The sequence below is a fragment of the Dunckerocampus dactyliophorus genome, chromosome 20 (assembly GCF_027744805.1).
Source record: "Dunckerocampus dactyliophorus isolate RoL2022-P2 chromosome 20, RoL_Ddac_1.1, whole genome shotgun sequence".
NCBI lineage: Eukaryota > Metazoa > Chordata > Actinopteri > Syngnathiformes > Syngnathidae > Dunckerocampus > Dunckerocampus dactyliophorus.
In genome coordinates, this window is record NC_072838.1 from 11,750,784 (window position 1) to 11,773,795 (window position 23,012).

General features: G+C 42.8%; 2 protein-coding genes across 8 annotated transcripts in view; one reads left to right on the forward strand and one right to left on the reverse strand.

Annotated features, from left to right (window-relative positions):
• ccdc126 (coiled-coil domain containing 126) overlaps positions 1–23,012 on the forward strand; it is a 47,757-nt gene that overhangs the window by 1,092 nt on the left and 23,653 nt on the right. Inside the window, exon 1 of one of the 6 annotated variants that reach the window (XM_054763352.1) lies at positions 11,754–12,029. The exons of the other annotated variants lie outside the window; for them this stretch is intronic. The gene's annotated coding sequence lies outside the window, so the exon portion shown is untranslated. Of the gene's footprint in view, positions 1–11,753; positions 12,030–23,012 lie in introns of those variants that run through there. 6 annotated transcript variants of the gene reach the window in all.
• pals2b (protein associated with LIN7 2, MAGUK p55 family member b) lies at positions 51–21,576 on the reverse strand. 2 transcript variants are annotated; one of them, XM_054763343.1, is made up of 13 exons: positions 21,466–21,576; positions 11,479–11,733; positions 8,227–8,327; positions 7,710–7,862; positions 5,784–5,936; positions 5,465–5,692; positions 3,537–3,668; positions 3,362–3,458; positions 2,249–2,317; positions 2,014–2,175; positions 1,735–1,937; positions 1,191–1,319; positions 51–1,116 (listed from the first exon to the last, which is right to left on the reverse strand). In XM_054763343.1, the coding sequence occupies exons 2-13, from the start codon at positions 11,612–11,614 to the stop codon at positions 940–942; spliced, it is 1,740 nt and encodes a 579-aa protein (XP_054619318.1). In that variant the 5' UTR covers positions 11,615–11,733; positions 21,466–21,576; the 3' UTR covers positions 51–939. The 2 variants fall into 2 exon arrangements, with proteins under 2 accessions (XP_054619318.1, XP_054619320.1); XM_054763345.1 differs by lacking the exon at positions 11,479–11,733 and having other exon boundaries at positions 21,466–21,565.

Here is a 23,012-nt window from a genome sequence, read left to right on the forward strand (position 1 = left end):
GCCTATCCCAGCAGACTTCGGGTTTATGTAAGTGTTAATAACAACACACACGGTATTTTTTTTTTTCAACCAACTGTGAAACGCCATCACCTTTTATTCATTTCAGCTTTGCAGATAAAAATGTAGAAACACATTTGGGTGATTTATGAAAACACTTCCAAACAGGCAGCAGGTTGTCTACTATGTGGCACCACCGGGATTTAAAAAAACCCAACTAGTTTGAATAAATAAAGACATACACTTGAATGAAATGACATTTTTCTTCTGCAGTCTAAAAAGAGCTTTCCCCCTTAGCGTGTCCCGCTGGAGTGAAGCATAGGCAGGTGTGACGACCTGTTTTGTGCAACTCTGTAGGAACAAGTTGGCTTGGAGAAGGTTGTAGTCCAGACAAGCAGGCAGGATCATTGGTGACAACGACTACACTACAAACAACACTGAACGAAAACTACAAACAAAAAAACTCAACAGTGCTTGATCATGAACATTAAGACTTTCGCCATGTTTACATCCACGCTAAGTCTCTAAAATAAATGTCTATGCGGGTGGAAATGAAGAGCAATTCATTGCCACTGCAGGCTAAAACAAAGACATTTAACTCACAAAAAGACCAAAGAACTACAATAAATTAATATTAAAAAAAGAAATTGCCCCAGATTATCTTTCTTTTGTGCTGCAAATCCACATGGAATAGAAAGATCTTTCATAAAAAGTTATAAAATAAATAAGCACTCTCCCCCTTTGAGTTGCGAATAGAAAAAAGCTGCATGGCGTGCAGGCTCCAGAGGACGGAGAGCGAGACAACATAGCAGGAATATTTGTGTTATTTTACAGAAGTAGCTCTTGGTTTTCCTCTTCGGCCCTTGTCACGAATGCGTGCACACACATACACACACACACACACACACACACACACACGCACGCACGCACGCACGCACACGTTCAGTACACCCAGTTGACGGGGACCCACTGAGGTTCACCGCACAGTTTATCCACGGCGGCCTGTAACGTCTCGAAGGCTTTGTCCAGGTTGTCGTTGACAATGGTGAGGTCAAAGTAGTGGCCGTACGCCCGATGGATGCGGGCGCTCTCATCCACCGTCTTCCTCAGGTCCACATCCTGCCGACGACACGTTTAAGGTAAAAAGTGTCCAGCCTTGGCAATGAAAACTGAAATGGTGGTTTTGGTGTTACCGTGAGCTGCTTGGTGGTGAGGCCGGCGTCCACCACGGCTTTGTGCATGGCCTTCAGTGTGTCAAAATCGGGCGCGGCGATGAACACCACGTAAGGCATGAACTCTGCCGTCTTTAGGACCTTTAGAGCCTGGAGGGACACACAGGAAGTGGCGACGGCCGTCACCTTGTCGTCTTTCTCAACAGTGCAATGACAGTCATGACATTGAGTACGAGACACACTGAATCCCACTCCAGTCGTTTATGACCCTTTATGTGGACAGTGTGGAACGTGTGTAATGACGGCGTCATTTCTTTCAATGAAACAGGAACACATAGCTGTCGTGTACAGAGCAGCAACAGAACCAATGTTGTTATAGCATGTAGTGTTTCATTCATGCAGAGGTAGCTAAAAGCACCCGTCATAATTGACATGTAGCTACTGCCGGTCGTAAATGACGTTGCCACGGTTACACAGAATGTTACCAAATGTAACTGCACTCTTGGCTTCGTGGAGACCTTTCCTGTGGTGTAAGGTGGATGGGTTCCTAATCGAGGTTCCCCACCTGTGGGTTGACATCCAGGATGCACGTCCGCCCCGTGGACACCACCTCGTGAATGGACTCTATCTTGGTGCCGTACAGGTTGCCGTCGTACTCGCCGTGCTCCAGGAAGCGGCCGGCCTTCACGTCCACCTCCATCTCCGTCCTGGAGGTGAAGTGGTACGAGTTGCCGTCCAGCTCCTCATCACGTGGCCGCCGGGACGTGTCTGTATCACACCACAATGTTCAATCACTGGAGAGCGACAGCGTGATGTTGAAGATACGGGAGTGTTGACGCCGTACATGGTATAGTGGTGCCGAAGCGGCTGGGTTGAAGGACCATGAGTCTGTTCTTTAGGCTTCGTCGGCCCACGCCCTGAGCACCAATCAGGACGAGCGTCTTTCTCTGGAATGGGGGGACTTTTGCTACCTCCTCGTAGATCTGCAGCTCATGCCTGTCGAACTCTTATTCGAAAACATCCATCTTGTCAAGGTCAGGATACGGTTAGGGTGTCAGCAAGGATGTGAAGAGCCTGACCTGCATTCTTGGCTGTCAGATACATCATCTTCTTCTTCTTCTTCCCAGCGATGGTGCCACACAGGATGCCTGCAAATCAACACGTGTCACTTCAACTTTTCCCACAGCCTTGCTGTGGTACAATGTAGCCACTAGAGGGCAGCCTTGGTACACGGTTACCACATGAACTTCAAGTTCCTCAAGCCCAACCTCACACGCCAGATGGCCTGTTTCACTAATCCAACAGGAAAAGAGGCGATAGGAACCTTTTGGAAAATGGCACATGCAGTTTGGATCTCAGTTTCAGCTTTTGTTTTCATAATTCTGACTTCTCTATTTTTAATAATTATGACTTTGTATCGTAATTTTTACTTTTTGTCTCATAATTTTGACTGTCATAATTATGACTTTTCTATCTCATAATTATGACTTTTTATCTCAGAATTTTTACTTTTTGTCTCATAATGACTTATCTCATAATTGTGACTTTTTTTGTCATAATTCTGACTTTTTCTCATAATAATGACTTTTCTATCTCATAATGCCTTTTTATCTCAGAATTCTAACTTTTTATCTCATAAATTTGACGTTTTTAATCTCATAATTCCAACTTTTTTCTCAATTTTATGACTTTTTACCTCATAATTTTTTATCTCATAATTTAGACTTTTTGTCTCATAATTTGGACTTTTTATTTCATAATTTCAACTTTTTATCTCTTAATTGTGCCTTTTTTTTTTTTCTTTTAGTGGCGAAAATGGCCTTCCATAAATTCACGTCCAGGAGTAGATTTATTCTTGTTAGCTGCACTCCATCACAGTGGGAGAGGTGTTTCTAATATTTAGGTTACCTCATTCGGCTACACGAAATGGACAAAATATTAGAAACACCTCAGAATTGTTGATCCAGCACTTGGATTGGCTCTCATTTGCTTTTGCAGATGTACCTAATGTTTTGGCCAGTGAGTGTAACCTATATGGTGCAATGACAACATGTTATCCAGTTCTGATAAATCTGCTTCAACGGCAACATCATTTTGGCCTGTGGTCACATATGAGACACTCAACCGTGCCTGTTGGTGACTCCGCCAGCGTCACAAATGACAGGAAGAAGAATGGCTTTGTGTGCTACTACCTGATCCATCAAAGTCCCGCGGAACAAAAGCTTTCCTCTTCTCCTCCAAGAACTGGCTGGGTATCAGTCCCGTGGCCCCGCCCACCACATGGCACGCCTGTCGGCAATGACAGTACGACATGACGCTCGTCACTTGTGATCTTTTAAGGGTTTAAAATAATGATGGAAACCTCACCTGCCACCAGTTGGGGTCTTCTCTGTTGACAATCTGAAGGATGTCTGCTCTCTTGAAAGCCATGCCCGCCTCCCGGCAAGGGATCAGGTTGTCGTTGGCCGGGTCGTAGTCAAAGTACGGCCGTACGTAGACCTGTTAGGAGACACATACAGTCATTTACTAGCTGGCACATGGCTGTTGGTATGCAACGGGACACTGAGGGCAGTGCTGCAGCAAAGGGGAATTGTGGAGTACAATACTTCAGTGTCCACAGTTAACGTTTGTGTTTACTTGTATCTTCAGGAGCCGTGTATCCATAAAAGTAAATGTTTAAAGTCATAATTGTGGTATCTGTTTAGAAACCTGGTCTGGTCAGGCACTAGGAATAGGATAACGTAGCACCTGGTAGTACTTGCCAATGGAAAACGTCAATAGTGAGCGATGGCAGACCGAGTAGGTACCGTGCAGTGGAGCAGTCTCTAATGTGCCATGATAGCGTTATACTTTCAGAACGTGGAATTGCTCTTTTTATTCCTATTTTGGGAATTGATTCATCTTTTATTAAATTTAAAAATGTAAATATTCTCTGATTTCTACGACGCAGTATTAGGGCCACATTGAAAAAAAAATAATCTGAGATTTCAAGAATAAAGTCATAAATTTACGAGAAAAAACTCTGAGGATTGCGTGTCATCATGTCATACGTGTCGGAGGGGAAACGGAGCGTAGCTCTATTTTCTCTTTTATTTATAACATGGCAGCAAAACAGTGCAGATTAGCCTGTCTAGTCCTTCTCCCTCATGCGGCACTCACACTTCCGCCTTTTTTACATCGGCCCCTCCACATGCCCAAGGCGTCCCTCCTTTTCATAGCTGTCTCAGGAAATGCCTGTCCCGTAAGGTTACAAGGTTTTTTCTCGTAAATTGCTGATTCTATTGTCATAAATTTACGACTTCATTCTTGTAATATTACGGGTTTTTTTCTTGTGAATTTACAACTTTATTCTCGGAAATTTGCAACGATATTATTATTTAAATCTCTGATTTTTTTTCTCAATGTGGCCCTTTATACTCTGTCATAGAGTTCAGCCTCTAAAATGTAAATATTCTTTAATTTCCTTAGTCATCCTTGAAAGTAGACCTATTATATTTGTGTTTTGGACAAAACAAGATATTCACACACATCAGCTTTTACTTTGGAAAACGGCGTTCAACATTTTTGCCTCTTATCTGATACGTTGCAGACCAAACTACTAACTGTTTGTGTTTGGTTCACATTGATCTGATCCGTCTACGGCAAAACCAATTACTCGATGAATCGAAACAACAAGCTTTAGATTAATTAACTAAGAAAATAATAGTTAGTTGCCGCCCCTAGTGTCAAGTGTGCCCGAGATTTCCAAGTGTTGTTAGTTGCTGATGCAAAGGAGGTGGCCAATCTCCAGCTCACATGCTGACACAGCGACAGAGCCTCGTTCACACCCGTTATTTCCCAGATCGCATCGTGCTGCACCCGCCACAGATGTTCACGCTGCGCCAACAGCCAGGGCTTTTGCCAGGAAGCGTAAGTCCTCTGTCTGATTGAATTAAACAAGCAGCCAGAGGAAGCAGTAAAACCAGCCAATAAAAAAAAGGGGGAAAAAATCCACTGCCCCAAGCTGCAGAGCAAGATTCTGCATCATCTCTCATTCTGTTTTTGTGCGCTTCACTGACTTTTTGTGTGTGTGTTTACAGCTCCCAATGTCTTCAAGAATTGCTGAGCATCAATAAAACAATATATCAGAAGACTAGCGAGGGAGCATTCCAGGATGTGACCTAGATAGCATGTGGAGTGTTATTAATAGGGTTGACATTCCAGCATAAGGGATTGTGGGAATGGTTGTAGGACACCAGCCTTGTACTACTGCCCAAGATCTGCCTTTCATTACATCAGCATGTGCTTGTGTGTACCTGCGGGGGTGCAGGGGCGTCGCGGTAGCTTGGCAGTATTTTGAGGGTGATCCCCCCGCTGCAGTCCTTCAGCATTTCCTGCAGCTCGGTGGGATTGTTGCCCACGTCCTTGCCGTTCACTTCCTTGATGATGTCGCCCACGTGAAGTAGTCCCTGCCTGTCAATCATGCCGCCGTGGAGAATTCGAGCGATGACCAAGTCGTCTTTCTCCACGCGAAAGGTTACGCCCTGTGGGGAGGAGGAGGATGAAGGTGGAACGTGAACTTTGCTCACAGTCTTAAAAGATTTAGTCCACACGAGCAGATGCGGACACACTCACCAGAGGCTCCCCAGCCTTCTTTCGGATGCCGATCATGCGCACGGCATCCGCCTGCATCAGAGCGCTGTTCACCGCTGCGTCATTGGCCGTCTCGGCCGGGGGCGGGACTTCGTAGCACTTGGAGGCCACCATGTCATGTGCCTCAAGAAGAGACTGAGTAGAATTAGGACAAGAGAAGCGTTGCTTAAAGGAAGATTATGTAACATCAAGCAACCTATGAAGACATTTCAGTGTTTTTGGACAGAGCATGTAGAGACTCGAGAGGTATCATTTATTCAGTATTTACACCACTGCTGCATAACCGGGAGGTTCGCAACAACAAAATAAGATGAAAACTTAGGTGAGGAGCTTGCCTCCATTGACAGTAATGGAACAGTGAGGCCAATTCCTTTATTTTTTCTGTAGACTGAAAAAAAACATTCTCCATAGCCAGTGCAACCTGAAAAAATTCTGAGATTATGAATTTTTTAGGCTCATCTCTGTACTTTTTGACAAATACCAGCCTGGCCTCCCTATTCTTTTATTCCGTTTGCTAAATGAATGGTTTCATCTTCTGGTGTAGCCGCTGTACTTTTGTTCACAAAGTCTTCTATGAACAGTAGATACCTTCACTCCTGCCCTCTGTTTTACGGTCTTTCTTTACAGCTCTCACTATATTCTGTCATCACAGTACGTCTGGACTTCTGTTACTTAGTATACTTACTTTCTTTCTTCGTCAGGATATTCCAAATGGTTGTACTGGCTATGACCAATGTTTGTGCAATGATTCTGATTGATTTTCCATCTTCTCTCAGATTCACACTTGCTTTTTTTTCGCCCATAGACAGCTCTGGGGTTTTCATGTTGCTTTCACCTCTAAATGCAGTCTACACAGGCAAGAGCTATCCTCAGTGCTATTTGTTGATTGAATAAACAATGTAAGAGGACACCCCTGGGCAACAAAACACACCCGTCAGTCACATGTTCCAAATGTTACTTTTGCTCACATGAAAAATGGGTGAGTTCAAACCAGTGGTGCTATCTTCTAAGTTGTGCATTTGATCCAGATGTAAATACCTGAAATGTTGCCCTCTGGTCTCATGTTCATCTTTTAATGTCAAACCCAAATGTTTTCAGTCTACAGAAAAAAACCAAAGGAATTGGCCACACTGTTCCAATACTTCTGTACTGCACTGTATTTGGCTGAGAGGGGTATTTCTTAAAAATGGGATCGGAAAGTCACTTTCTGAATGTTCTAAACTCCTGTTTACATGCCAGGGTTGTACTGAGCAGAATAACGAGGAGTTGCATAGATGTATGATTCTATGTTTTTCCTTTCTGACTCAACAGTGCCTCTGCTGGTTGCAACCAAGTAGTGCTGTCCATTTTGTCTTAGTTGCATCAACATTCAAATGGGTTTCACACAATCGGTTAATCGATTATTGTATATAGGCTAACTTTTATTGGCGCAAGAAAAACAATGACTTGCGACAATAATTGGGCATAAGTCAACACAATCAACTAAAAACATGAACACATTCTCACCACTTTGGAAAAACTAATCATGAAATGGCTAAAACTCCAAATATGGATTAACCGTAAATGAATTTTGGAGCATTTAACATCCAATATCCACACCTAGAACGTCTACATTTTCAGACAGTAAGTGGTGAAAAAGTCACACATGTAATACTAGTATGATTTATACAAGATGTGACTTCACGCTGTCACACTCCCTCACTAGGTCAACGGGGTCTTATCTTGCAGCTTATGTAACAAACATCTCTGATTGGTGCGGCAGCTTAGTTTGCCTCACAAGTCGCGCTCTTATTGGTCAAGTCAGTGCAGAGGGGAGCGCCTGGTAAAACGTGGATAGCATCCAAAACATTGGGTGTGTTTGGCCATAATTCACAACACAATTACTCTCTAAAATAAATGCTAGCTCACCTGGAAGTGCGGCTCCTGCAGGATCTTCGACAGTTCGGCCGCGCTGTCATCTTTGACTTTGAGGCTGCTGATATCGCCCAGGATCTCCGTCACCAGCTCCATGTTGTTGTCCTGCACCGCTTCCAGCTTCACCTCCTCCAGCTGTTCATGGGCCTGGGAGAGACACACAAGCTCAGGGAGGGTGGCTTTGTCTCCGGGTCGTGCCTCTATTTTGTAATTGTCTTGGCATGTTGCCTACTATGTGCAAATGTGAAGTAGTGCCTGAAGCATATGTTTTGCTCAGAGAATGTGTAAAAGTTCCAAGTCTGCAATCAGTTTGTGCACATTGGAGCTGCAATGCATACACAATCAGCCAACAGATGCAGAATGGCAGCGTGTGTGAACTTGTTCCAGTCTCCAAGCACAGAGCATTTAGTTGATTAAAGCCTTGCGCTACTTCAAGCCGGGAGCAGGCAAGCTTCTGGTTCCTCACCTAAACATACTACATGTGTGTGCTACCTTAACCAGGGAAGCTTACAATGGGACTTTCCATGATGCCGCGTAGGAAGAGCAGGTCGATGTCTTTGGCACCACCGCTGGTGGGAAGCTCACCTAGATTGTCCAACACCTGCTGCACGGCTGAGACAGACGACAGAGAAGCAAACGCAGCATAAACACACACATAATACATAAACACCTCTTTTTTCAAATTGTGGTACACTAGGCTATTTATGTCTCTCAAGTTACAATCGACACTTATACAATTCTGGTCCGTAAACACAAGACACTCCAGAACTAGTTACTTGAATGCACTATGCTCAATTTTGGCTGCACTTCAATCACGTGACTCTTGACTGTCTTGTAACGTCTACCCGGATGACAAGGTGGTCCATCAACAATCTCTTTATTGCAAAACCAAAACAGGCTACCGTCGGCCGAACCACGCCAAAACAACATCAGCGAACTCAACTGTCCTCTCTGCACGCAGCCTCACGCACAGTCAGGACACGTCACATTCACAGACGATTGAAAATCACAAAACTCTTTAATACTACAGTTCACGTAATAATAAGCAGTGGTCTTATTGACATGAAAAGGTTGCTTTTACTAGCGTGATTTAGGAGATAATTTAGGTGTAAGATCCAACTTTACACCTAAACTCGACCTACATCACAGTCTGCAAATAGAACTCATACGTAACCCAAGGACTTTACAAATGGACAAATGGTCTAGATGTGCTTCCAAGCTATGGAAGTCATGAGTACAAAAATCAGACTGAAGAAGGATTGACAGGATTAGAATGTTCTGTCTAACAAATGGCTACTGAACAGCCAGAGCGGTGATTGCTGAGAATTGTTATCATGAACCAACTAATGCCAGGGTCCCAGCGTTTATGCAAGCCTATTTAAAGATACTTTCCAGCTCAGAGAAGGTGTGTGCACCTCTGTGCCCTTGCGGAATGATGGTATGTGGGTGGTAAATATGTCCAGTCAAGTCAGACTGGACAAACTTGCTCACCGATGACACATTCGGGGAACTAGACCGGGCATGATAAAACTCAGGTGATTCCAGTTGGTGACAGAGCGTTGAGAATCATCTCATTAAGTTACCAAACCAGTTACGAATAAGGACAAAACTGCATTTCCTGTGATAAATTCATTGATAAAATACTAATTATTGTTTATAGACTCTGTTAATTAGAAATATGTTGATGATGATGTGGTTCTAGTCAGCATAATCACACTGCCTGTTGTCATTTGTCACATTTTTCCATTTTCAAAGCACCAACTGAAATTCACTGAATGTCTTGAGACATAATATGGATGCATGATATTCATTCTTACATGCAAAAAGCGCCACCACTTTATGATCATGATTAAAGAGGTGCGGGTTGTAAGGAAAAACATTTTATTCTGTGCACATAAAAGACAGAAAAAGCTATACAGCCTAACACTAGATTGCACTCTAAAATGTCCCAAAGCTTTAAGAGGGACAATGTTGATATTGATTTTATTTTTTATTTTTATGTAGACCACACAAATGCAGTCTTTCACAGGCCAGGATAAACATGGAGCAGACACACGACCAAACGCATAAACAACCATTACGCTGCAAACCGCTCATTCGCTCACACTTACTCACAATTACCCAGGTCACAAAACCCGTCATTTACTGCCTCGTTCTGCAAATGTTTACTTATGAATAAAGTTGGAGATGATTCATTGAGCTTAAAATGATACAATAACCCACACACACTGACTGCGGAATGTCCAAATCAATTGATTTCACAAAGGATATTACGTTACATTGTGAGTTTTTTTGGGTTTTTTTTGTGCAATCTGTTTTGACTTTTAGCCACTCGGTCCTTGACCACAGGAATGTTTGCTGGTCTCATCCTGTCCCTCTGCCTCTCTGCCACGTGGACACTTCTGGGTGTTTTTCTATGCCGTAAGAGATAGGAACGAATGAGCTTAGCTCTACTCTGCTGGCAAATCATACATTCTGACCACTTTAAGATACATATTGGCACTATACCCTTTTGACAAAAGCCTTGGTAAACATCAAGGGGTTAGACTGGACCCCTTTCTGGATTTACACTGGTGGTCTAAAGGCTGTTTATTGCTCTTCGGCCAGGGGCGAGCGCTTGACCTGCAATTCTCCTCCAAAACGCTCGGGGCAGTGTGAGAGTGTTCAACCACAATCCTCTTTTCTCTTTGACTAGCTATTTAGCTTCTGGTGTAGTAGTAAACAATGGCAACTGAAGCGACATCCACATAAAACGTATTATAAAATGTATTATCATAAAACGTATTATATAGATGTTCATATTGCAAACTTCTTTGAAAAACATAAAACATATTTGATAGGGCTCTAGGTTTGCATAGCCGTTGATGCCACAATAGAATGTTTTTTAGGCGCATGTCAAGCTCCACAGAGGGTTTGGAGTGGGCGGAGTGCCCGAGTGTCACCATGGAAATAAACAACAATAAATAAATAGTATGAATAATAAATGTTACCTCTAATGTGTCATTTATAGGCCATATTTATACTTTTGATTTACCATGGGTGTTTTTTATTCATCGTGGGTGTGTTGTATGTGTGGTGACAGCTCACAATGACTACGATGTATGTTTACATTTTGGACCTGGCAATTCATAGCTGTTCTGAGGCTGGATTCCAACCTCAGGCTGTCCAATTGCCAATATGCTTTTTTTCCCCCCTCTCTTTATGCTTCCATGGCCCATATCCAAAATGAGCCACGTGGGAGTCCAAAATAAGAGTTGTGTCACGTGAATCTTGGTTGTCTATCACATCAAGACATCTTGTAATGTTCCTGTCTTCCAGTTTCTGCGAACAATATTGTTGCTACAGCATGGTCCTCGAGGCATGCTGTGGAGTTTTGTGTGGTGGAACTAGACCACATTGACTTTAAACACCTTGGATGAACACTAGAACAAAGATTGCAAGTCAACCCCTCACAAATGCGCACACATTTCCACAGACACATTAAAATCTTGCATACTTTTTCCATTTTCACCTCCTGTAGTAGCCAGGTGTCCTAGTATTGCTGTCCATATAGTGTGTTTAGTGAATACCAATGCAGATGCTCATAAGAATTCCTAAGGCAATGTGAGAAAAATCCCAACAGAACAGACCTAGAAACGTGTACGTTGCTCTGGTTTAGCTCAAAACATGATCTGATCAGAGCCAAGCACACATGTAACATCACTGATACATTCCAGAGGAACCTTCTGGAGAGCAAAAACAAATGGCTCCAGGCCCTCCTCACCTCCAGATGTGTCTTCTCCCTGGTTGGCCTGGACGGCCGCAGGAGGCACCTCCACTCCAGGCGGGCCCGGGGGCGTCCCCTCTTGCGACACCTCCTCCTTCCGCGCCGCATTGGCATCCTCCATGGCCGTGACCATCGCTGAGCCCTCCTCCTTCTTCCTCCCCGCTGCCACAAGTATGCAAACCGGTCGAACCACCGGTAGTTGTGCAACTACTGTACTGTATGTCTGTCTTCTAGTCCAGCGCAGCTCAGCCTCTACGCTCAGAACAGAGTGAGGGCAAAGACAGCAACAATAGAGCAAGGTTACGATGGGAGGCTATCAAGAGATGAGAGGGAACAAATTAAGGGGGTTTTGTGAACATAAGTTGTGAGAGACCAGCATGAAAGCTGCCAAGAGACTGCAAGCTGGATGGCGTACACAGATGTGCTCCTGGCTTCCACCCTCCTCCTTTTGTGGTTTTAATACCCTGCCTTCCCACACCCTCACCCCCCCAGCCGCCCTCTCTACGCACTTATAATCCCACAATCCTCTCCTGCTGCAGAGGGCTTGCGTGAGTAGTACCTCTTCTTTTGTTCGCCCCCACGACCCCACCCAAAGTTCAGGTGCTGTGCCCACTTGTCTAGACACACACACACAAGTTGGATAGGTTATTATGTAAGTCAACTTACATAAGTGTTGCAGAAGTGGGGGCTTGACCCTGCATTCCCAATCTTTTCCTCTTTTCTCCCATGCATGCCGGTTTGGGACCCCCGCAGATTGTTCTATTTCCGATGGGAGCTTCTGATTTTGCCCCCTTCACTTCAAATAATGTGCCTTGTGCTATGTCAGTAGATCTGAGGTGCTGACAGGCTTAGGAGGCTGCAATTTAACATGCTCCTGGCGTCAGTGGGGAGAAGAACCCGTTGCTTTATCCCAGGGAGGGTGTCCATATAGGCTTCTCATGGTGGAATGATTTGTATGTTTGATTTTTTGGTTTAGCCACACTTTTACTTTGTGCATGTGATGCTTGCTGTCAGTGTATTGGTCAGGTCAGTGGTCCAAGAACCATATTGAAATCATATTTAATTGTCTATGCTTACACTGTAGTTTTGATTTACCACGGTTTTCCCGTTTGGGTGGACAGGCGTCCATACATACAGTAGCCCTTTATTGCTGTTTGTTTGATTGTACAGGTTTTTTATGTGCCATTTCTGGGACTTTTAAACATACTGTAGCCAATTATCTGATGATATAGCTACGGTAATCACTGGTTTTCTTGAGAGGAATATTTGTACGTGGTATACTGTCATTGTTCAGTACCTCTTATTCTGAGCATGCCGTCAAGCCAGTTTGGGGGGGAGCTGGACTGGTATGCAGCCATGCTACCAATATCCTTTGGAATGGCTCGAGCTTTGCTCAGATATTTCCCAACTCCACTTCTTTACCATCCTGATGCAAACATTGCTGATTTTAATTATTTATTTCATTATAACTATAATTGATTTCATTATAATTATATATATATATATATATATATATATATATATAATATAATGGATTATTTTATATTGTACATAAACGTGAATATTTAGCAATTTTTTTCCGCTATTCATCCATCCATCCATGGGTTGCAGGGTTTTAGATATTCAAAAAGTATAAAAGTATATATTATAATTTAATTATTAATTCATATAAATGAAGTACTGACCAAGTAAATTATGGAGCATGGCTTTTGGTTCTAAATATTGCGGCAAACAGAGTCTGGGAACGCTTGTTCTTTATGATGAAATGATACAAATTAAACCATTATATTGGAAGTAAAATTGTCATTGTTGGAGGTCAGATAATGTTGTGTGTTTACAAGCAAGACTAGGTGATTCCAATGCAGCCCAGTCTAATATCAAGCATTAAAAAAAAAAAAAAAAAGACTCCACCTCTTGAACGTCCAAGCGCCGCCCACACTGACACAGCTGTACATGAGGCTCTAATCCGACCGCCCAGCCCCGCCTCTCCCTCAATTTGACCAGTCCGTCCATCCCCCAACCTTGGACGGTGGATTTTAATCCGCCCACGAAAGCACAGGATTACAAATCTGCCTTTGCTCGCTATGTTCAATCGACACACAGCTAACAGTGCTGCAGTGTCAGATTGAAGGGCCAATGCTGCTAAAAGGAAAACAAACAAAATATTCATTTGCATTTCCAACCTCACAAGCAGACCACAAGTGTACTTTATACCTAATATTCACACTGACCTCAAAGTAAATCTGCCATGCAGTTCTCCCACTGAACTCCTAAAGCTATGTCAGCATGTAGAAACATTTTCCTGAAAATCTCCCGTGTGTGTAGTAGTAGTAGTAGTAGTAGTAGAAAAGCAGAGGCGCTGAGGAAGTCCTAGTTACCTTTTTCCATTCTGTGAAAAAGCGTCAGCCTTCCTGGCTGCTCACCATTCGATTCCCGCACACAGAAGTGGAAAGAGAGAATGTTTGGTAATCATACTTAAGGGCCATCAATATTCCCTTCTACTAGAATCCATAAAAACTCATTTCCCCCTCTCTTCACATCAACTTGGTTACTTTGCCCAGTGGACAAATCATTCATCTGCATGTCTCTCAGCCACAAGACGCAAAGTATCGGCAGACCTGCCAAACTTGAAGAAATTTTATGAGGATTGCAATGGAGCGGCACTTTTTATGAAAAAAAAAATTTCATTATTTAAAAAGGCTAAAAAAATAATGTGATTCATACTCAAAAAGAAAGCTTTGTATTATTAGTTATGAATATCAACAGCTTTTCCTCATTGCGTTATACCTTTTGCTGTATTTTTCCTATTTTTGCTGGGGTTTTCCTTTTTATTTCACTTCTACAACGTGCTGTGGACCAAGAAAAAACAACTCACAGGTCGCAAATGGGCCACACTTGGGGACACCCCTGCTTTCATCTTTCTTGGTCAGGGCTGAACGTGTGAGCAACCAAAGCTTTCGTCGACTACTTAGCTTGTTAGCTTCCCGTCACCAGCGAATGATGGTAATTAAAGAGTCGGGAAGTGTTATTGCAGATGGAAGTAATCCTTGCGTGACAACAGTCAGTAGATATAAAATCGGAGGAGAAGGCGCTTGTATATATACAGTACGACTTGGCAGGAAATGATGTTGTACAAGCCGACCAATCACATCCAAGTGTCGCCACAGGTCGAGGATTTTTTTGGAGGCGCAAATCACGCTACACATAGAGACTGAAGGCTTCGTTATGCGTAAGCGACACAGCTGGCTGAACAAAACAACTGAAGCTGGAGAAATGAAACAAAATCCGTACCAGAAAGCAGCGATGCATACAAGCATATTGAAGGGCCAAAATGCATGCCATGTATGAAAAATGCGTACACATTGGCAGGTCTGTATCAGGATTGACTGCAGCTGCAACTAAAATAAGTTTGTATTCGTGTGACTCGCATTTCTACTTTTACCAGCCCAGAACAGACGATCATGCGCTGCAGGTATTGGTGCATGAAGTGGAGATGACGTTGTTCTGATCGCCTTTTGGCTTTAAGCGGCTCTGTAGTGCAGGTCAAGTCGAGCCATTCTACACTTTCCAAGCTTAAATGTGATTACTTCCCACAGAAGAAGTCCACCCATCACCGACTCTCGCTTCTAGCTGCGCCACGCTGCTGTCCCCTCCCATTGACGATAATTACTCCTTCACTGAGTATCACTGCGAGGGACAGAGTGAGAGGTCGATTCATTACGCAACAATCAGGCTCGCCACACTCACTGGAAGTGAAAGATATCCCCTGGAAGAATGTTAATGGAGGGGAAAAGCCACCAGGGGGCAATTCTCTGCCAAGTCACCCGCATGCAGCAGGGCCAAGCAAAAAAAGTCAGACAATAAGGAGGAGCTCACAAAGGAGGTGAAATCGTTGAAGAAAAGGATAAGGAGGTTTGCAAACTGATGTGACAGGAATGCAGGAAATGTTTGGAGGATAAACATTTTATCCAAAAATACTTTATGCAGGATAAGACAAAAGGAAAATGGGAATGGGGAATGGGAAAAGCCTTAAAAAGTTTTGTGAGAATGAGACGCAAGCGAAGGCCATAAAATGGGACGCTAGTTTTCTCAGAAAATAATAATAAAAATGATTAGTTCCACGGTTTAACTATAAATAGCATTCTGAGATGTCGTACAAGTGTAAAAATAAGTCAATTCATGTAAATATTGAGCCAGGTCACCCATGCATTTTGTTTTTTCCTTTTTTTTGTGTCGATGTGCTGTTGTCTTGAGTGTTGAATGTCGTGTAAGGTGTTGTTGCAACAACCCCGCTCAGGGTTCCTACAGATTTGATATTTCATAATTCCATAGTTTTTCCAGACCCAGTAAATAGATGTGTCTCATTAGAGCGGCAAGAAATAATCAACGAACCAATGATTAATAGATTAAACAATTAATTGACAACTATTTTGGTATTTGATTCATCATTTTTCATTTAAAAATGCAAATATCCTCCTGATTTCAGCTTCTCAAATGTTAATATTTTTTCCTTTCCCTTACTCATCCATGAATTCAGACCTATTATCTTTGTATCAGACTAGGGCTGTGCTACCAAGTCAGACTAGTGTTTTTCCCGCCTTGTCATGGAGTATGAACTGATGAAGCCTGCACAGATGAGAGGCGAAACGTCTTCAAAGGCAACCTGAACAGTCTAGTTGCGTACGATGCAATGCCCTGAGAATACAATGGCCTGGATGAATGAGAATATTCACAGGCATATTATCTTTGTGTTTTAGGCACAAAGATTTGTACACACATCAGCTTTGACTTTGGAAAACAATGATTGACATTTTTGCCTCTTTTCTGATATGCTGCGGACCAAACCACTAGCTGTTTGTTGATTTGGACAATCTAGGACCTAACCCAGGGGTTGGCAACCTTTAGCATCATAGCCGTTGGTTGCAGACTCCCGGCCTAACCGATTACTCGATTAATCTAAACAACAAGCTTCAGATTAATCGACTAAATAAATAATCTTTAGTTTCAGCCCTGGGATATATGTAAATAAATTATGGAATTCATCATTTGTTTTCATTATTCTGAGTATGTATGTCATTATGTCGCCATATAATTTCCAGGGGATTATAGCTTGGTAATGTAGCTCATACAAAAGGTTGAAGGAGGATAAAAGCAGAAGGCTGGCCATTCAATTTGTCAATCTTCCCAAATGTTTTCCGGGATGCATCGTTGTGTCACTGTGTGCTCTCACACAAACATCTTTATTTAGTTATTCACAATTTTACCTTTCAGACAACAGAACAGTGGTAACGGTCTTGGAAACATGAATATTTTTACATACTTGAATTTCCATTTTCCATACTCTTCCAGACCTGGAAATGTTTAAACTCAAATTCCATACTTTTCCATACTTTCATAGGAACCCTGCCCACAAATTGAGAAAGAAAAACATGTATCTTTTGGTGCTCGTAAGGTGAGGTCTAGTGCATTATGCAACCTCATGCGCGACCATGATTTAAATTTCATAGTTTAATACGACTTAAAGGGACATATTCTTCCTCAAAATAATTGGAAGATACATGGTTTAAAAAAAAAAAAGGAAGCACAATGACCGTTGTGCTGCTCCTAAAAATAACATAAGCTGCTTCTAAAAACAACAGAAACAGGTGACTGTGCTTGTTGCATCAACAGAGCACATATCAGAATATTTATATAAACATTGCAAGAGCTTTTGGTTGCATCACATATTCATATCGTCATAAAGGTTAAGATGATGATGCATGAGACTGCTGCTTCGTCCTGTCACAACCTCACCCCATACACTGTCCTTCTAACAGGAAGTGGTCACTATCAAGCCTCGCTGCCATTGGCCAGCCCGTAGGGAAGGACAGACGAGCCAAAAAAGCGCCCCGGCTGCCCAGCAGGCAGATGATGGATAGCTCATGGATGAGGGATTATGGAGGATCAGAGGGCTTGTTTTTTTGTTTTTTTTTTACTTATGTGCCACACATGTAAATTCTAAAAGCAGCGACCAACATCACCGGGTCGTTACCTCCTGCTCCAGTCACGCTAGCAGGGAACCTTGCTTTTGAGTCGACATCTCAATCTCATATATTTGTGGATTTAAGATGTGAAGTTTATATTCTCTTTAACCCATGTGTGCGCCACAGAGCTTGGGGTGGTGGGGAACCCTGCTCTCAGAGCAGCTGTCACAACCGCTTCCTCACAATGACCTGACAATCACAAAGGAGGCCTAAATCCATGCTGCCTCTGAGCCCAGATGTCGCTGGAGGGGTTCGGTCCAGGAGGAGCAATTATAAACTTGGTTGTGCAGAGTGAGTCCTCAGAGGCACACCTTCATGCATATTTACATAAGCAGGGTGAGGAAATGTTCACCATATTTCTTCATTTTCATTAGATGCGAATATATCAGCCACATCAATCCCGAGCATTATTGACTGTGGAAAGGCAGAATTGTGATACCGCTCTTGGATTAGATGGTGAAGGTGTACTCAATATACTAACTTTTGACACTAACTCCTCCCATTTGACCACAAACTGCCGCCTCTCCCATCCAGACCAAGCCTATGTAGGTCACCCTATGAGTTCAACGCAGCCGCACAATAAGAGGATTACGCCGCCACCCATAAAATGGCCGACTAAGCAAATGACGATCAGAATTATATGAATCATAACCGTGCTTTAACCAGTCATCTCTCTTATATTCCACTGATGTGTGCCTGATGCTGTTTAGTAGGAATTCATACAAAAAGTCATGCAATTAGTAAAAAAAAAAAAAAAAAACATATTTTGGGGGGTTATTGAAGAAAGCTCACCTTCATTAATGAATGTTAAGTACATCCAATATAATTCCATAGTTCATTTAATAATTATGGCAAAATACAGTGTTTTCAAGGTGTGGAGTACATCACTGCAGTGGTTTGGATTTGTCTACAAAGCTCACGACGGCATACTAATGCTCCTGTTGATCAAAAACAGTCCAGATTTTTTTACATTTTTGTGATGTCAGTTCAGGCATCAGTGCTCCTTCATCAACATAACTAAAAATGACCTAATTCTGCTTGTGCATGTTGGAGCTGGTGGAGAGCGTGTGCTCTGCCATGCAGCTCCAGAGGATTTCATCACATGATAGTCCACTACTACTTTGGCACGGAATCCACGCTGCTGAGCCTCTTTGTCAGGTTGTATACGTCGAATTCAGAATGAGCCTCAAGACGCGTGTGTGATTTCACTTAAAGAGACCTGCGTACTCGACTTACCGCTATGTTTGTTAGTGGATATGTTTTTTGTTTGCCCCCAGTATCCCTTTTAAGACCACATCTACTGTATGAATCCCGGTGAATCAGCGCAAAAGGCTGCAGTTGGTTTTAACTGCTATCTTCACGTTTCCTTATCATGTCACTTGATAAATTCACTCTCAGTGTGGCTTCCTCATTCACTCGTGTTTACCAAGCAGCAGTCCATGATAACCGCTTGGGAGGCAATGATGTGTTAACAGCATCGGGAGGGAGGAACGGGGCGGGAATGACTGATGATACATGTTGTGTTCATAGCTGGGAAGGTTGAGTCAATCTCTTATGCGTCTTTGAATGCATCTTCGATCCATGGACTGTCTTAGCTGTGTATATTGATAATGGAACCGCTGGAGCTGCAGGGTGTTTTTAGACAGAATGATGCTTGACCAGTCCACTTTTCGTTGGTTAGTTGTACATTTACTAGGATCATTTCTCCTAGTTCTCATCGACAAGCAGAAGCATTTTGGATCAGCTATGAAATGTTAGGGTGTACTCGCACTGGGAAGTTCTACTAGGGATGCACGATCCACATTTTTTCCCAATATCTCAATTTGGATATCTACCGATACCGATACTATTATTGTAGCGTCTACAGAGACTGTAAGAATGACGAGGAGGTGGCCTTTACTGAACAAAACATGTTACTGCCAGCCGCAAAGAATATCAGCAAATGTAGCTAGAAGAATATCAGCGAACATCGCGGTCTCCACAAGTGTTTGTGATATCCGTCTTGTGTGTGTGTGTGTGTTTGTGTGTAGCGTCAGTGAGGAGGACGGCTGAAGTTCATGTTCATGAGACCCTTTTGGCTAACTCTGCTGATATTCTTCTGACAACACCAACATCGGACATCTCTGCAGGTGGTATCAGAAATTTCCGATATGTGAATTACACTGGTATCGGAGCCAGATACCAACACTGCACCGGCTCCATCCCAGCGTTCTACTGGGTGGGGATTCAGCCGGATTATCACTTCCTCATCTCCTCTTCTGCTGGTCCACACTCACCTTGCACTGCACTCATTTGAACTTAAGCCATCACTTAATAATACAACAATTTGGGATGAAATGGTACAGGGTTTATCAACAAACTATAATAAATGATGAACATTTATTTTGCTATAACAAAACCTGGCGTAAGGCAAATCAATCTGCAGAACTCAAGATATTTTTGCATCTACATGGACTGGATTACAGTCCAAGTGCAGGCATTGTAATAATATTAATAATCGTGATTTGGTCACAACAATCATGATATGAAATGTTCCTATACTGTACACTGTATCGCCACACATCCTCATTGTGTGTATTGCGTGCACATGTGCTTGTGTGTGAGCAAGCATACCACAGGACTTGACTTTGTGGATAATTTTGAGTCTTTCCTTCATTTTGTATCATGCAAAGTTACGGCTTTTAATAATAGCGATCGCTTTGGCAGGACAGCACATCCAAGTTTGGTGCTTGTTTCCGGTGCTTGTGCGTGAGCAATCTGGTCAGGGAAGTTTACCGTGCTTAAGCCTGGACAGCACCGCTCAACGTGGTCAAACAAACTGTACTTTAGGTGACAAGTGTGCCCAAACATTATACGAATTGTCGAGCATGAGTGCACCCTTATGGAGTTTTTACAGCCACAGAAGCATCCACTAGAGTCAGAATAACTAACCAATTACTCCCACTTTTCCCAATTAGTTTTCCCTCACCCTGTCGGTAGCAACAAATCCACAAAGTGCATGTGGGCCGAGACGTCTGCCTCATCCCACCCGTGCAGAACAATAAAGGTCATGCTGGATCCTGGCACGGGTCATTATGACCATCCCTGCCCTGGGACTCCGATACTCTAATGCAGTCTACTCTCCTTCCTCCACTCTATTAGATTCAACTCATCTGATTAGGCTCTTATAAGATCGAAGGGAATACGAGAGCACCCATAAATTTGTGTTTCCAAGCAGCACCCCTCTTTAGTGTGGTGAGGTGGCCCGTCCCATGAAGGATCCCCAAGGATGTTGGTATGTAAAAGGACTCCCCCCCTTCCACTCCCCACCGTCACGAGAGGCCAGAGTAAACTGCTTAGAAAGGTTGCCAAATGACCCTTTGCACCACAGTAGACCATTTCCTGATATGAATTAGTTCTGACATCATGTTAGTCAATTATTATGGGATGGCCTTTTCAGGGAATGGTAAAAATCAATAGGAGCATCTGCTTGTCCACTGTGTCGCCATTCAGTTAACCATTCAATATGGACATAGTTGGTAAAGTTTTTACAGGTGAAAATCATGAAAAAGCGCACTTATTTGCAGCACTTTAGGTACACAACGCTGTGTGTGCTTGATATGAATATTATAGTATTCCTCCTCAGTGCCTCATCCTTGGGTGCGTGCGTGTGTGTCCATACAGCTGTACATTGGCCCCAATCTCGCCACATATGCGGCCATTTTTTGTTTTTTTTTTGTGGGGTTACCCATTCCACAGCGTTCATGTTGTGTACACACATCGAGGACACATTCTCCGTATGCAGGAAGGAAGAGACACACATCCATGTCCACAATAGGACATACTACTGACAGCTGCTCACGCGACCAACCCCCTCAACCGCCTCAAACTCCACTCACACGACAAAGTGTTAGTCTTTGCATTCTAAATACATCGAGACAAGTCACTAAAATGGAGCAAGGGAACGAAAGGTGTGTCTTACCTTTACCGCGCGGTGGTTGTCCAAACGTCCCGGTTGGACATTCAAAGACAATCAGACCCCCCTCGGTCGTCTCTGTCCTGGTCCCGCAACAGACTGCCAAGAGAACACGGTGCCAATCACGCACGTAGGCCCCGCCTTCCGCGTGACGTCACATAAAACCTACCAATAGCAGTGGAGGATTAAGCTACACTTAGTAAACACACACACACTCACGCTCTTGTTCATTCAACTCGTTTTTGCATGATAATTTCACTTTACAGAGCAACAATACAATGTGATTTAATTTGCAATGCAGTCCAAAGCAAGTTAAATGTCTAAAAGCCATAATACGAAATTTTGTTTATTAATTAAACTGCTTATTAGTATGGTTCAGTGCATACAGAGAGATATGCTGCTAATAATATTATAGATGTTGTTGATGTTGGAAATTTGAGACTACATTTTTTAAGTGGAAAAGTGCGAATGGTTGTTGTATGTGTCGTGTGAGTGACCGGTGACCAGTTCAGGGTGTACAGAGCCTTTTGCCCAAAGTCAGCTGGGACAAGCTCCAGCTCCAGCTCACCCGTGACCTGAATAGGCAACATTGCCTGTAAAGGGTTAATAAATAGTACATTTGATAGTGGTTCTGGTTATTGTTCATACTTTTGTTAGCTCTTCAAGATTAACCGCTGTAAAGTCAGCTGGGATAGGCTCCAGCTCACCCATGACCCTAATGAGGAAAAGTTGTATAGAAAATGGACGGTGACGTCGTTTGGCTTGAGAGGTAGTAATTGTGGTTGAACTTTGTAGCGGTGCACTTGCAATGCATCACCACAGAAAGCCTAAAATGGAGCTTTTGTTCATCCATTGATTTATTCTTTCATTTTCTGTGTGCTTATTAGTCATGGGTCATGTACACATCTCTTACTAAATCCTGACAAAGGTGGAAAATATTAGGAAAACGTTCAGCAAACACCCACCACAACAATCACTCAAATACACAGAAAGAAATATAACCACCATACACTTTTGTCACATCAATACTGTAATCTATGTTTATTTGGCGCTTAAAGATGATGTAATGTCAAGTTTTGCCAGGTTAACCATTCGTGTAAGTGCAATAATAATTATAGAAATGACCTTCATTCACTTACAAAGTAGCAGCTACTAATTATGTTGACCACAAGGGGGCGCTGTATGCCAAATTGTAGTCTAACGGGAATGCTGGTAAAAATAAAGAATAGGTGGTAGTCACTGCAAAACCCTAACCCTTGCTATTTAGTACAGCTTGTGTCTTAAACTGCCTAAATGCAAATTGATTTTGATTATTGATTGTATCCAACAAAACCATTAGTGTTAGTATATTTTCCCTGCTCACATTATGCAGAATGAGCGTACAGAATGATAGACTCAACAGGCTGTTTGGACCAGCTCCATCCAAAACTAATCTATACTGTTCTTTATTGATCTTGGCCAATGGTTTAAGTCTTGTTTATTCTAGTTAGTGAGCCTCAATTCATCTTCCAAGGCATCAAAAGTCATTTGAATAGATATTTTATATCCCGGTG